The sequence below is a fragment of the Emydura macquarii genome, unplaced genomic scaffold, assembly GCF_026122565.2.
Source record: "Emydura macquarii macquarii isolate MOO-44397 ecotype Brisbane River unplaced genomic scaffold, CSIRO-AGI_Emac_v2 contig_1676, whole genome shotgun sequence".
In the NCBI taxonomy this organism is placed as follows: Eukaryota; Metazoa; Chordata; order Testudines; family Chelidae; genus Emydura; species Emydura macquarii.
In genome coordinates, this window is record NW_027131813.1 from 633,857 (window position 1) to 645,990 (window position 12,134).

A 12,134-nucleotide genomic window follows, 5' to 3' on the forward strand; every position below is an offset into this window, starting at 1 on the left:
AATATCCCAAAGCACTCTACTAGTTCACAGATCCACAATCTCCCATTCTAACAGAACATTTACACACAGCACTCAAACTTTGCTAAGCAGTAGGGGAACCATTAAGTGCAGAAGATTATCAATGACCTAACTTATTTTATCTGTACATGTTTAGATACATTTTACAGTACATCGCATACGTATGCATCTTTATAAATGTCCACAAGCCGTGTCAGAGACCCATGTGATAATTTGTCTCGCGACTCTGGCCATCTCATCTGCACTCTGCTCACTAATCCACCTCCTAAGCCTCTAAACGGCTTCAAAACAGCTTCTTGCTTTTATCACGAGAACCAAAGAATCTTTAAAGTGATCACAAATGTCTTGAATCTTGGTTTTATATCTCCCTCATCATCGTCTCCTCCAGCACCATGTGGGGGCATTAATTTAGGACTGACTCATGAGGATGCTACTTACTGAATCCTCACCACTATCCCTTGCAGCATGGTGTGTTTCATGGAGGTCCCCACTGGATACTGATCAGGCCTCCTCCTCTTTAACTTGTGATGTCTGATGAAACCATGGCTCAAGGTAGTATGGCTGCAGGCCATACATAAAAGGGTTGGAGACCTTGCATACATGACAAACACCTGGTCGCTTGATAATCTCTAGAATGATACATTCTAGTTACACAATAAAAAAAAAGGCAGAAAATTAAATCTGTAAATTGGGCCTAACAAAAAATACACTTCTCTATCTCAGAGTATTAGGGGGATTTAATTGGCAAATATTTGTTAAAGTCTGAGATTTGAAGAGGAGATGGGCTACATGAACACATTTGAAAATGTCTAAGATAAGACTTGTTTGCAGTGCACTTGTAGCCATGTTGATCCCATGATATCAGAGAGAGAAGATGAATGAGATAGCATCTTTCTATTGGACCAAGTCCTGTTAGTGAAAGAGACAAACTTTTGTGCTGACACAGAGCCGAAAGCTTGTCTCTTTTTCCAACAGAAAAAGATATTACCTCATCCACCTTGTCTCTCTAACAGAGAAGTATAACAATGATTACAAAACCATGTTAAAAATTGCACCGTCTCCACCAAGCCTGGGTCAACAGCATTGACCGGCACTTATCCAATCTGTTTCTCCAAAATTGGGTCTTGACGCTTTGGGTTTTGGAAGCATGAAACATTTAGGACATCTCTTTCTGTAGAAAGATTCTTTATTGACTGACAGCTTGAGAGATAAGACAGTAAAGTGTATTGAACCTAAACTGCAGTGAGTGTTTTATTTTGTTTTTTAAATCCCAAATGGCTAAGCTTCCCTTTAAAGCAGTCGGCATGATTTACAGGGTTGGTAACTGGTGCTATAAACTGGATATTTCTATGTAGCCATTGTGTACCCTTTGTTCAGCAAAACCCAACATTATTGCTGTTTATTTTGTGTGCATTCTGTATCCAAAAATTCTGATAAATTCTATAGAGGGGACGAGAGAGGTGAAGTACCATGTGCATCACTCCTTCCCTCATTGATAAAACAGAGGCATATCTATCAGAATTTTCCTGTGTCACTTAGGCACTGTCTACACTAGAACTTATGCCAGCAAAATTTTTGTTGCTCGGGGCTGTGAAAAAAAACCACCCTGAGCGACACAAGTTTTGCCAGCATAAGTACTAGCGTGGACAGCGCTATGTCGGTGGGAGATGTGCTGCTGCCACTTGTTCAGGCTTACTCCAGATTAATTTTCATGTGTAGTCAAGCCCTTAGTCACATGTGAAAACTGTGTCTCTGGACTAGCATCAAAGCAGCATCCCAGAGGTAACAGACTTAGTGCATCTCTCTTTACTAATCCCCTAAACTCAAAAGTTTGTTAAATTTTGTTTTTAACTTGGTAGAAACTTCTAAAGTTGCCTCAGTTCCTTCCAGTCACAAAAATGGCTTGTGAAAACAGAATGGGTACAACTGCATGAATGGAGGAGAGAACTGTCCAGATACTAGTCATCACTTTTTGAATGTTTCCCTATCATATTGCCCTTCCAGTACTTCTGATCATCCTGCTGAGAAATTACTGGCTGCAGTATCCACTGAAATCCTACTGGCAGATGTTAATTTCCTTGCAGCAGAGACTTGCAGTCTCAGCCATTCTGGAGAAACTTACTTAAAAAACCTCTCCATTTAGCTACTGCTCCAGTAAAAGAATACAGTACAGATTTTTTAAAGCTGCTCAAGGCATTTGAACACCCAGTTTCCATTAACTTTATTAGAAATTGGTGTTTGGAGTCACTAGGTCACTTTGAAAATCTTAGCATGTGTTTCTTGCTTGCAACAGGGGAAGAGTAAGATTCCCTGCACAATCAATTCAGGGACATTAGGAAACGGAGTACTTCCCAGTAGAACAACAAATGTTATGTAATAATCAAGGGGAGAGACATGCTAAATATCTACAATTATGTGAAAGGCACAAACAAGGAGGGAGAGGAAGTGTTTAGGATACTCTGAGGGGTGGAATTCCATGTCCATTTTATGTGATCCCATCTCACAAAGGATATGGCAAAAATAAAGGCAGTTCAGACACCCGTGACGAGAATTAGAGGCTTGGCGAGACTGAGCAGATTGGAAAGGCTTAGTTTAGAGAGGAGACAGATAAGAGGGGAGAGATGTGATAAAATAATGAATGGTAGAGAAGGCAAGTCAGGTACTTCTATTTATCTTCTCATATAATAAGAACAATGGGACAGTCAGGCAATGAAATGTTAAGGCAACACATTAGAAACTTATAAAAGAAAAATACTTTTCATACCATGCATAAACCACCTGGGTAACTCATTGCCCCAAGGTATAAAGAGCTTAGCGTGACTGGGGAAAGGAAAAAAAAAAAAAAAAAAAAAGAACGGGCCATTTATCTGGGTAATGAGAACTTCCAGTTTGAGGAGCAGATCGCATTTGCTGCCTAATCTGTACTTGTTTTGTGGATAGAGGGCTTCAATTTCCAGGACTGCCCTCCTCTGCTGGCATATAGCACCAAGAACATTGTTGGTGCTCATCTAAATAACTAATGTACATATCTGAGAAATTTCTCTTACTATATTCTCCGAAAGATGAGCTGAGCTCATCAACTGATCTCTGTTCAAATGCTATAAACCTACCATTAAAAAAGTACCACACAATTATCCTACCAGAAAGAGTCCTATCTAAATGCTATTTCCATACAAGTGATCATTTAATTTATGTTTCTGATACTCATTAACAATGCCCTTGAAGTTGCCATTGAACAGCCCCCTTCACGTGAAATTGATTCATGGATTGATTCTATGTACACACTGAGAGGAAGGATAGTCCAGTGGTTAGGGCTCTAAACTAGGACTTGGGAGAACTAGGGTCAAGTCCCTGCTCTACCACAGGTACTGCTTGTACAGCCTTGGGCAAGTCACTTAGCCTCTGTGCCTCAGATCCCCATCGGTACAATGGGAATAATAGCACTTCCTACCGCACAGGGGCACTCTGAGGATAAATACATTACAATTGAGGGTCTCAGCCCTTACTGTAGTAGGGGGTCCATACAAATACCTTACACAGATATTCACACTCACAGTCTCAATTACCAGAGTTTTGTCCTTTGTTTATACTTTTCAGTCCAGCTTCTACATTTCCCAAAAGGGGGGAAAAAAACCAAACCAGACACCCACTGCACTTGCATCCCTTCGACACAGCGTGGCAACATTAAACCATGAGCGGATATGGACGCACAATAATAAGGGTTGGGGTGCAGCTCAAGGAAACAGAATCATGGTAGCTGCAGTCCTAGCATTTGGGCACCTTTCAGGGAGGCGAAGAGCAAACAAAGGTTCAGCAGAGAACACTGGACCCTTAACGCGGAAGTTGCCGTGCTTTGGGGGCGGGTTGTAGGTGTTTCCTGTTTTTTTAATACATTTGGATCTGTGCATGTATTTTATAAAATAAAAGGAAGCAAACCTGAGGGCTATAAATCTGAGCTGTGTGTTCTCCCGAAGTGCACTTCACTCTAGTGATTTATAACCTTAGCAGAAGGCCTAGATGGATTAGCAGGCTCATCATTCACTTTTTTTCCTATCGGCCAAATTTTCAAGTGTTAAAATGTGCCTGAACACTTGTCACCACTATAAAACCTGTATGTGCAAAGCAGTTAGTAAACGACAGGAATTAGCAACAAAGAGATCCCCCCCCCCCCCCCAATCACCAGGGGCCAGCACAAGACAGTTCAAATCCCTAGTGCCTTTATATATTACACACACACCAGCTGCAGCTACACACCCCTCATTTGCCTTAGAGAACATTACTGAGGAATCAGCTGTACTCCCTATACTATTTGGCCTTGTTAATTATTTGTATTACCCTAGTGCCTGGAAGCCCTAGGCATGGACCAGGATCCTAGAGTAGTAGACACTAGACAAACACAGAACAACACAATGGCCTTGTTCATAAATTCATGTCTATACCACCATAATCGTACTGTGCTGAAATGAATTACCTGGGATTTTACTAGCTAGTGCTACAGTCTCTTTCTACGTTGTGATGTTGATATAAGAGTTGGAGTTAAATTGTGGCTGGTTATAGTAATTCCTGGAATAAAGAGACCGTTTTAGCCGTAAAATATCCTCACCACTGTCCCCAGGGTGATTTTATTGCTTCTTTTGTGGGTGAGAGGAGAAAAGGTATTTTATATTAGAAGCCAGCGAAACTGACAATCTAGGCTGCAGGCATAGAATTTTTAGCTCTGCTGTATGGTTCATACAGGATCTTGGACCACAGAAACTTTCTTACAGGGATAGGTCAATCTCTAATCTTAACACTGAAAACATTCTAATTGTAACTCACAATTTTCAGAGATCAAAGTAATTAACTTAGTCTAAACATGGAACTGACAAATTTCTAAACAGTAAAGTAGTTCAGAGGTATCCAATTCTCAGAAACCACATGGGGAATTAAAGACACTCCACTAAATTCAAAAGATGCAGTTATCACAGCATAAGCACACAACCCCATCATGACAGACTGCTTAATTAATCCACCCTTTGATGGTTGCATGTTTTTTCACTAAGCAGTTTATTGTGTGTTGGGGAATAAAACTGTGAAACCTTAAAACCTTTGGTAGGCTGTCGAATGGCAACATACAGAGAAGCAGAAGGCACTTCAGGGAGATGCTATGGACCAACAAGAACACTTTGCAAAGCAGAGAGATGCATGCTAAATTAGGAAGTATGCAAAGCAGCAAGGCTGGCATGTTCTGCACTCTGAGAATAGGCTTTGGAATTTGATTTACTGGGTAAGTTTTTAAGAACAGTGTGTGGGTGTTAGCTATGGAAGTCTCCATTATTCTTGATTCACTGTACACTGCTTGAAATACAGTCCAGCTCCTGGAAAGAGTGAACACTAGGGACCAGATCCTATTCCTAATTCAATGGGAATGTTGTGAATACTGGGCCTACGAAGTATACCCCTATTGTGAGCTCAAATATAAAAAGTATGTAAAGTTCATAAAATGATACAATAATCAAGAAAAAGAGGTCAAGTTGTTTATGACACAATGTTATAACAAGTGCAAGAGAATCAGATAAAGAAGCCAGATTAGTCTAAGAAGTCAAGAAGAGGGCACATGGATCTAACCCAAGGACTGCTGAAATTAATCTTGGTAAAAAACAGAAAACGTGGAACCAGACCAAAACTGGTGTGACAGCTATGAGGCCTAATTGCTGGACAAAAGAATGAGGGCAATGAACTATGACACCCACCTCCCCCCCCCCCTTTTGGGTTTCAGGTTTTTTCCAATGTCTCTCTTTTTAAGAAGACATGTTCAGATCAGTTCTCCATCTGATCTCCCATCTCACCTTGTATCCCAGCCCATCCCTCAACTGCCAGCACTGCAACTCATCTAACGGACTTGAGGAAGACTGGCTGGCCTTAATCTTGTTTAAGGAATTTTGTTTTCAACTGTGAGTGCCGAAAGTCATCATGTTATTATGACATCCAATCCTCAGCCCATCAGTGGCAATACCCAAGTGCAAGCATTGCACAGGCACATAACATCCTGCATCATTTCCTCTCTCCTTGTTGTGTTATTTTCTGCCTCTCCTTGATTTCTTTTATCCTCTCGCTCACTCTCTTGGCTTTGGATCAAATCCTGAAGTCAACTATGCTGTACCCATTCAAGCCTGTCTTGTCTAAGAAGAAAAGATCCAAATCAGATGACATCCCTGATCAGATCGTAAGCCAGGATCCAAACAGCAGGTGTTGTGGCCGACTTGCCAGCCAAAAGCATCCAGTCATAACTAACCAGCCATTCCATGTTCCAAAAACCATCAACAAAAGCCATATTTCACCCATCTTTTTTACTCCGTCTCTCCACCTGTGTCTGTTAAAAACAGGATAAGTAAATGCCCTTCACATACCAGGCCTGAGTAAAATTAACTCTTTCCTTTTCAAAGAAAGGTTGTTCTGAAAATGATTGACATTTTGCCTCCAATAGGGAGAAAGGCTTTAATAATGATTTTGACTAGGTTTGCTTTGCATACTCACTCAGTCATACCTTCAATATAAATGTCTGCTTGAATTTCTTGTTCCTTCTTGTGTTTAAATCAATAAACTTTCAATCTGAATAAATGTTTTTGTGCATTGCCAAGGACCAAGGCTCCTGTTTAAAGTAACCCTGGACCTACCTAATGCTGGACAGTGAAATAATTTATAAACACCTTTAAAATCAATATCTATACCAGATGAACCTACCAGGCCCTCAAAGCAAGTGATATTGGAAATCTCCACTATACACCCAGGATGAGTCACTGGTCAAACCCCTCCTTACAGCAAAAGATAGTTGTGATGGTCAAGGCATTTAATCTGAGGCCCCCATCTGTGTGATTGCAGTTATGCATATATAAGCACTTACAGGTGATTTGATGCAATTTACACATGAGCCAGTCTACAAAATGTGCATGCACAAAATTACTCCATCTCAGATGTAAACTAAACTGAATCCCTTCTAAAAATATAGCCAAATTCTTCTTTCAGAAAGCCACCTCTACCCCCCAGTTATCAACCCTCACATATGTCCCATTAGAGTAAATGGGAGGCATAGATCGGTTCCCATCAGTTAAGAGATTCTATATAAAAGTCTCTTTGAAAGCAGAAATTGTGCCATATTTAGGTATCATTCTGCTTCCCAGGATATCCTGAGATGCACATCTCAATTCTGCAAGGATCCCAAAAGGGACAGCAGTCAAGCAACCTTACTCCCAGTTGCTTCAGCAACCTGCTCAGCCAGGACACTCCACTGAAAATAGCAGACAACACGGAGCACTTATGATTTAAGTTCCTTGTATATGAATAAGACATCTTGAAATAGAGAATTGATAGTTTCTTAAAACTAAACAACATAGGTGCCCATTTCAATGTGGAAGATATCTTCATCCCCAAAATCCTGCCTCCAAGAGCAAGGTTTTGTCTGCATGCACGTTGAAAGTAGTGGCTTGGTTTGAACAAAGCATATTTCTACTCAGAATTCAATAAGGGCAAACAAACATGTTGATACCAGATGCCTTTCCATGAAGGCAGGTAAAACGAATGAGTGATTATTAAGCAGTAACATTTTCATCAGGCTTACAATAATAATTGCAGGGTAAATGGTACATTCTGACATCTTCCTTCCTAAAAACTATTTTTCTAAATAATGGAACGAAAAAGCCAAATTGTGTGACTAATGGTAAAAAAGGACAATTTCACAAACCCAAAAGAATGAGTCACAGAATCTGAATGGGCTCACAGAACTCTGGCTTCTAGGAAACCACCTCATGTCGGCATTGATCACACACAGTGCCTCTGTAGTTTGCTTACCTCGGCATGAGGAAAGGGAGGTTCTGGGAGATACACCTTGGTCTGTTTATTATGACACAGCCTTTAAAAAGGAGGAAAAAAAAAACAACCAGAGTTAGAGACCTGCTGGAGAACATATTGTAGTATCTGCTGCCATCTGCTGTTAAGACTTTCTGGACAAAGACACCCCACTTCCACGATCTGCATCTCACTTTAACAAGAGGGACTGGAAACAACAAAATAAAGAGAAGATAAATGGGGGAGTTGAGGGGGCATTATGATCTATTCCTGCTGAGACCACTTTAAAGAAGATGCAAGTCAGTACAGGACTGAAAATGCTTTAGAACCACTTTATAAATATAGTCCTCTTGCCTGTGAAAATGGATCTCTTACTCAGCATTCACTGAATACATACAGTAGGACCTCACCAATTCTCATTCAATATTCTGCAACCCCCCCAAAAAAACCTATTCAAAGGTTTCAACCTACTTAAAGATTACATCCTTCCATTCACTGTAAATCGGTTCCCCGTACACATGTCATTATTGTGGGCAGTAGGTTAGTCAACTGCCTCTCTTGTCCCTCTATGATGTTCACTGTCATCAGCTATTTCGCATCAAACATTCCTTTCATAAAACAGTTATTAAACGCTATTGACTGACTCCAGCAAGATCAATTGATTCATTCTGGCTTAGGAGGTGGAATAAAAGAGCAGATATGGCATTTGGTCTAGGTGATGAGGCAACTGTATAATATAGTAATGTTACCTTGGTGACTTGCCCTAGGAAATCCAGCAAAAGGAATCCCACCAGCATAATACATTCCTTAACTTTTATTATATAGCAACAAACCTAGGTCAAGATAAGTTTGAGAAAAATCCCCACTGCATCAAAAAATTAAGCAGTTTGGGGCTACTCCAGATGGAGACTTAGTGAGCGACAAGCCAAGGTGTGAATGTCTAGCACACTAACCTGCCATGCACTAAAAGTCCTGTAGTGCGCTTTGATTTAGGTCAAAGTGTAGAGAAAGCCCTTCGTCTAGCAGACTGATCGTGGAATTATCAGACAGGAATGCCTCAGTTCTAACCCCAAATCTCTCAGAGGTTGTGACTTTTCTAAAACCACCACTTCAGTTTTCTGTGAACAAGGTAAATATTTTACCTAATAGAAGTGTCTGAGGATTAGCTAAGTATTTCTACTGACTTTCGAAGATAAATCATCATATAAATAGGATTAAAGTATGTTTTAATCTCGTCTAGAATAATAAATATTCTAGGATTTCAGTAAACTATTAAGTGACCGAATTCTGCAAACTAGATGTAATTGACAAAATAAGGTTTCCACTTGCATGCTATGTTCTCTGTTGACATACCACTGTAATTGTAAAAGAAGCATTAAACAGTCTTGCAATTTTATTGCACCTTCTGTTCTCAAGGATCCTAAGACTCAAACTATGCAACCAGGAATCACTTCACGCACTGCTGAAATACAGCCACCATTCAAACAGAACACAGCAGCTGTTCAACCACAGTACTATTACACTGGCATAGTTTAGAATACCTACACTGAAATTTGGCTAGGGCACAAAAGTTAGATTCCCCGAATCCTGCTGAAAGTAGCATGGCCTCTTAATCCATCTGATTTTATCCTTTCCTCATCCAAATACTTCCTGAAGAATTCTCTCCCAGTTTTATCATGCACCTTGTTTTATTGGGTCTTCCAGATCGCAAGATCCCTGGGGCAGTGATTACTTTATTTGTGTCATACAGGATCTTACTGGTGCTTAACAAATACTGTACATAATAATCACAAGTGGCCAGACCCACAGTTCTATTGGCTCATCTGAATTAGAAATATAAAAACACCTCGCTAGCTTATGGAGTTGGACGGCTGCACGCTCCTTGGAGCATTGAATGAGACTCACAATGGGCAAGAAAAATGCATCCGAAAGTCATTCTGAGCAGCTGCGCCATTTACCCACCAGGCAAACATATCTGTGGTTTTTAAACAGATTCAGCATACGTTCCACTGGAACAGACGCCTCCCTAATTATAGAACACCTATGCACACCTATTGCTGTAACTCAAGAAATGTATACAAATTCCTATCTAGTGTATATATAGAAGTTTTCAACTAGACAGAAGCTGCAGCTATCAGCACTCACTATGCACACGTTTACTGTAATGGTTCGCTGGAATCCAGTTTTGACAGGTAGTCCATTAACACCTACCACTCAGCAAAGATCTGGGAGAACTCGAGGGAGCTGTTGGCAACAGGTGAGATGAAGTAAAAGGGGACATTGGAGAGCCCTGCAGAGTCGATGTACTGATACAGACACTCCAGCAGGTCATATATCACTCCAGAAGGATAACATGGAACCAGCACGTTTCCTCCATTCCGGATAGTCATAGCTTGAGAGAGAGAGAAGGGAAAATTAACAGGTTTCAAAGAATGCTTTTCAACCCCAAAAAGCTTTACAGGGTATAAGGAAGTAGCTATCTGGATGCACTGGGTGCACAACATGCTGCTTAAAGAGTGAGTATCGTGGGTAGCCAGATTTCTGACCCCTCAAGACTTCACCGTCTTAAGTGAGACAAAGTCAGATCCTCCTTCTGCAAAAGCACAGGCAGGGTTCTTTGCTCAGAGCAAAAGGAGCATCTGTTAGTTGTGGGACCTATGATACACATTCAAGCATGTCTGACGCTGCACCCAGTAGAGGGCAGTGCTACTCCAGTACACAAGACAAGGAATTTTGACTGAGGAAACAGGACAGACACTCCTGACTTAAAAAAGACATTCAATAAACCTATTTGTGTCCATGCAGAACATCTGTTCTTCGGTCTCATCGGAAAGACCCCATACCCTGTAAATTGTTTTGTACTCAATTTTGCTATTTCAGACAATTGGCTGAGGATTTTAACTTGTGGTTAAAGAACCTAGTTCTTCCAAAGCTGACACAGCCCACAAAGACATGAAGGGATTTTCTTTTCTAAAGCTGCAAATACTTCTCAACGACTTCAGCACAACACAAACAGTTGCCAACACGTGTCAACTGTATAAATTACAGGAAGGTAGAGAACAAGGGGAAAATAAAAATAATTTTCCTGGGCAATCTAGACAGATCTGAGTACGGCACTGAAAGGAAGCCCAGGAGAAACATTTTATTCCTCTGGCTGCATTCAGCTACAGAACTGCTATAGCACCTTATGACAAAGCATTTCTCCCTTGTCAAGCTCAATGAGCAATTGCTGCCGCACTGGGATTTCTTCTGTGACCATGGGGTAAAATCCATCTACTGATGTTAATTGAAATGCAGCAGCAGTAACATTATGCATCAAAGCATTAAACAAAAACCTGTGAAAGAGCCGGAAATGCATATTAAATCTTGCTGTAATTACTTCCTTGACTTGAATTTGTTGACAAAACTCAGATGGGGAAAGATCTAGCACTTTAGGGAGATCACTGCCCTACCTGCCAGATTTTTAAAGGTATTTAGGTGGTTAAAGCAGCACATTGGCACTAGGTGCCTTTTTCAAAAGCACCAAATAGGAGACAACCAACTCTAATTAGGAGACGCATCAGCTGGAAGTGACATAGGAGGAGAAGGAGCTGGGTATATTGGTTGATCACAGGATGACTATGAGCCACCAATGTGATTTGGCTGTGGGAAAAAAAAAGCTAATACAATCCTAGGATACATCAGGCAAAGTATTTCCAGTAGAGATAGGGAGGTGTTCGTACCATTACATAAGGCGCTGGTGAGACCTAATCTGGAATACTGTGTGCAGTTCTGGTCTCCCATTTTTAAGAAAGATGAATTCACTGGAACAGGTGCAGAGAAGGGCTAGTAGGATGATCCGAGGAATGGAAAAAACTGTCTTATGAGAGGAGACTCAAAGAGCTTGGCTTGTTTAGCCTAACCAAAAGACGACTGAGGGGAGATATGATTGCTCTCTATAAATACATCAGAGGGCTAAATGCCAGTGAGGGAGAGGAATTATTTAAGTTCAGCACCAATGTGGACACAAGAACTAATGGATATAAACTGGCCACCAGGAAGTTCAGACTTGAAATTAGACGCAGGTTTCTAACCCTCAGAGGAGTGAAGCTCTGGAACAGCCTTCCAAGGGGTGCAGTGGGGGCAAAAAAACCTAGCTGGCTTCAAGACTGAGCTTGATACATTTATGGAGGGGATGGTATGATGGGACAGCCTAGTTTGGCAATTGACTGATCTTTGACTACTAGCGGTAAATATGCCCAATGGCCTGTGATGAGATGTTAGATGAGGTAGGTTCTGAGTCACTACAGATA

At 40.9% G+C, this 12,134-nt stretch overlaps 1 protein-coding gene across 2 annotated transcripts in view; it reads right to left on the reverse strand.

The window, feature by feature from the left end:
- The window catches only part of INTS9 (integrator complex subunit 9), a 71,259-nt gene that overhangs the window by 23,640 nt on the left and 35,485 nt on the right, over positions 1-12,134 (reverse strand). For both annotated transcript variants that reach the window (XM_067556184.1, XM_067556183.1), the window contains 2 exons: positions 10,054-10,234; positions 7,846-7,906 (listed from right to left, as the gene is read on the reverse strand). In XM_067556184.1, the coding sequence (XP_067412285.1) occupies positions 7,846-7,906; positions 10,054-10,234 (242 nt within the window). The remainder of the gene's footprint in view (positions 1-7,845; positions 7,907-10,053; positions 10,235-12,134) is intronic.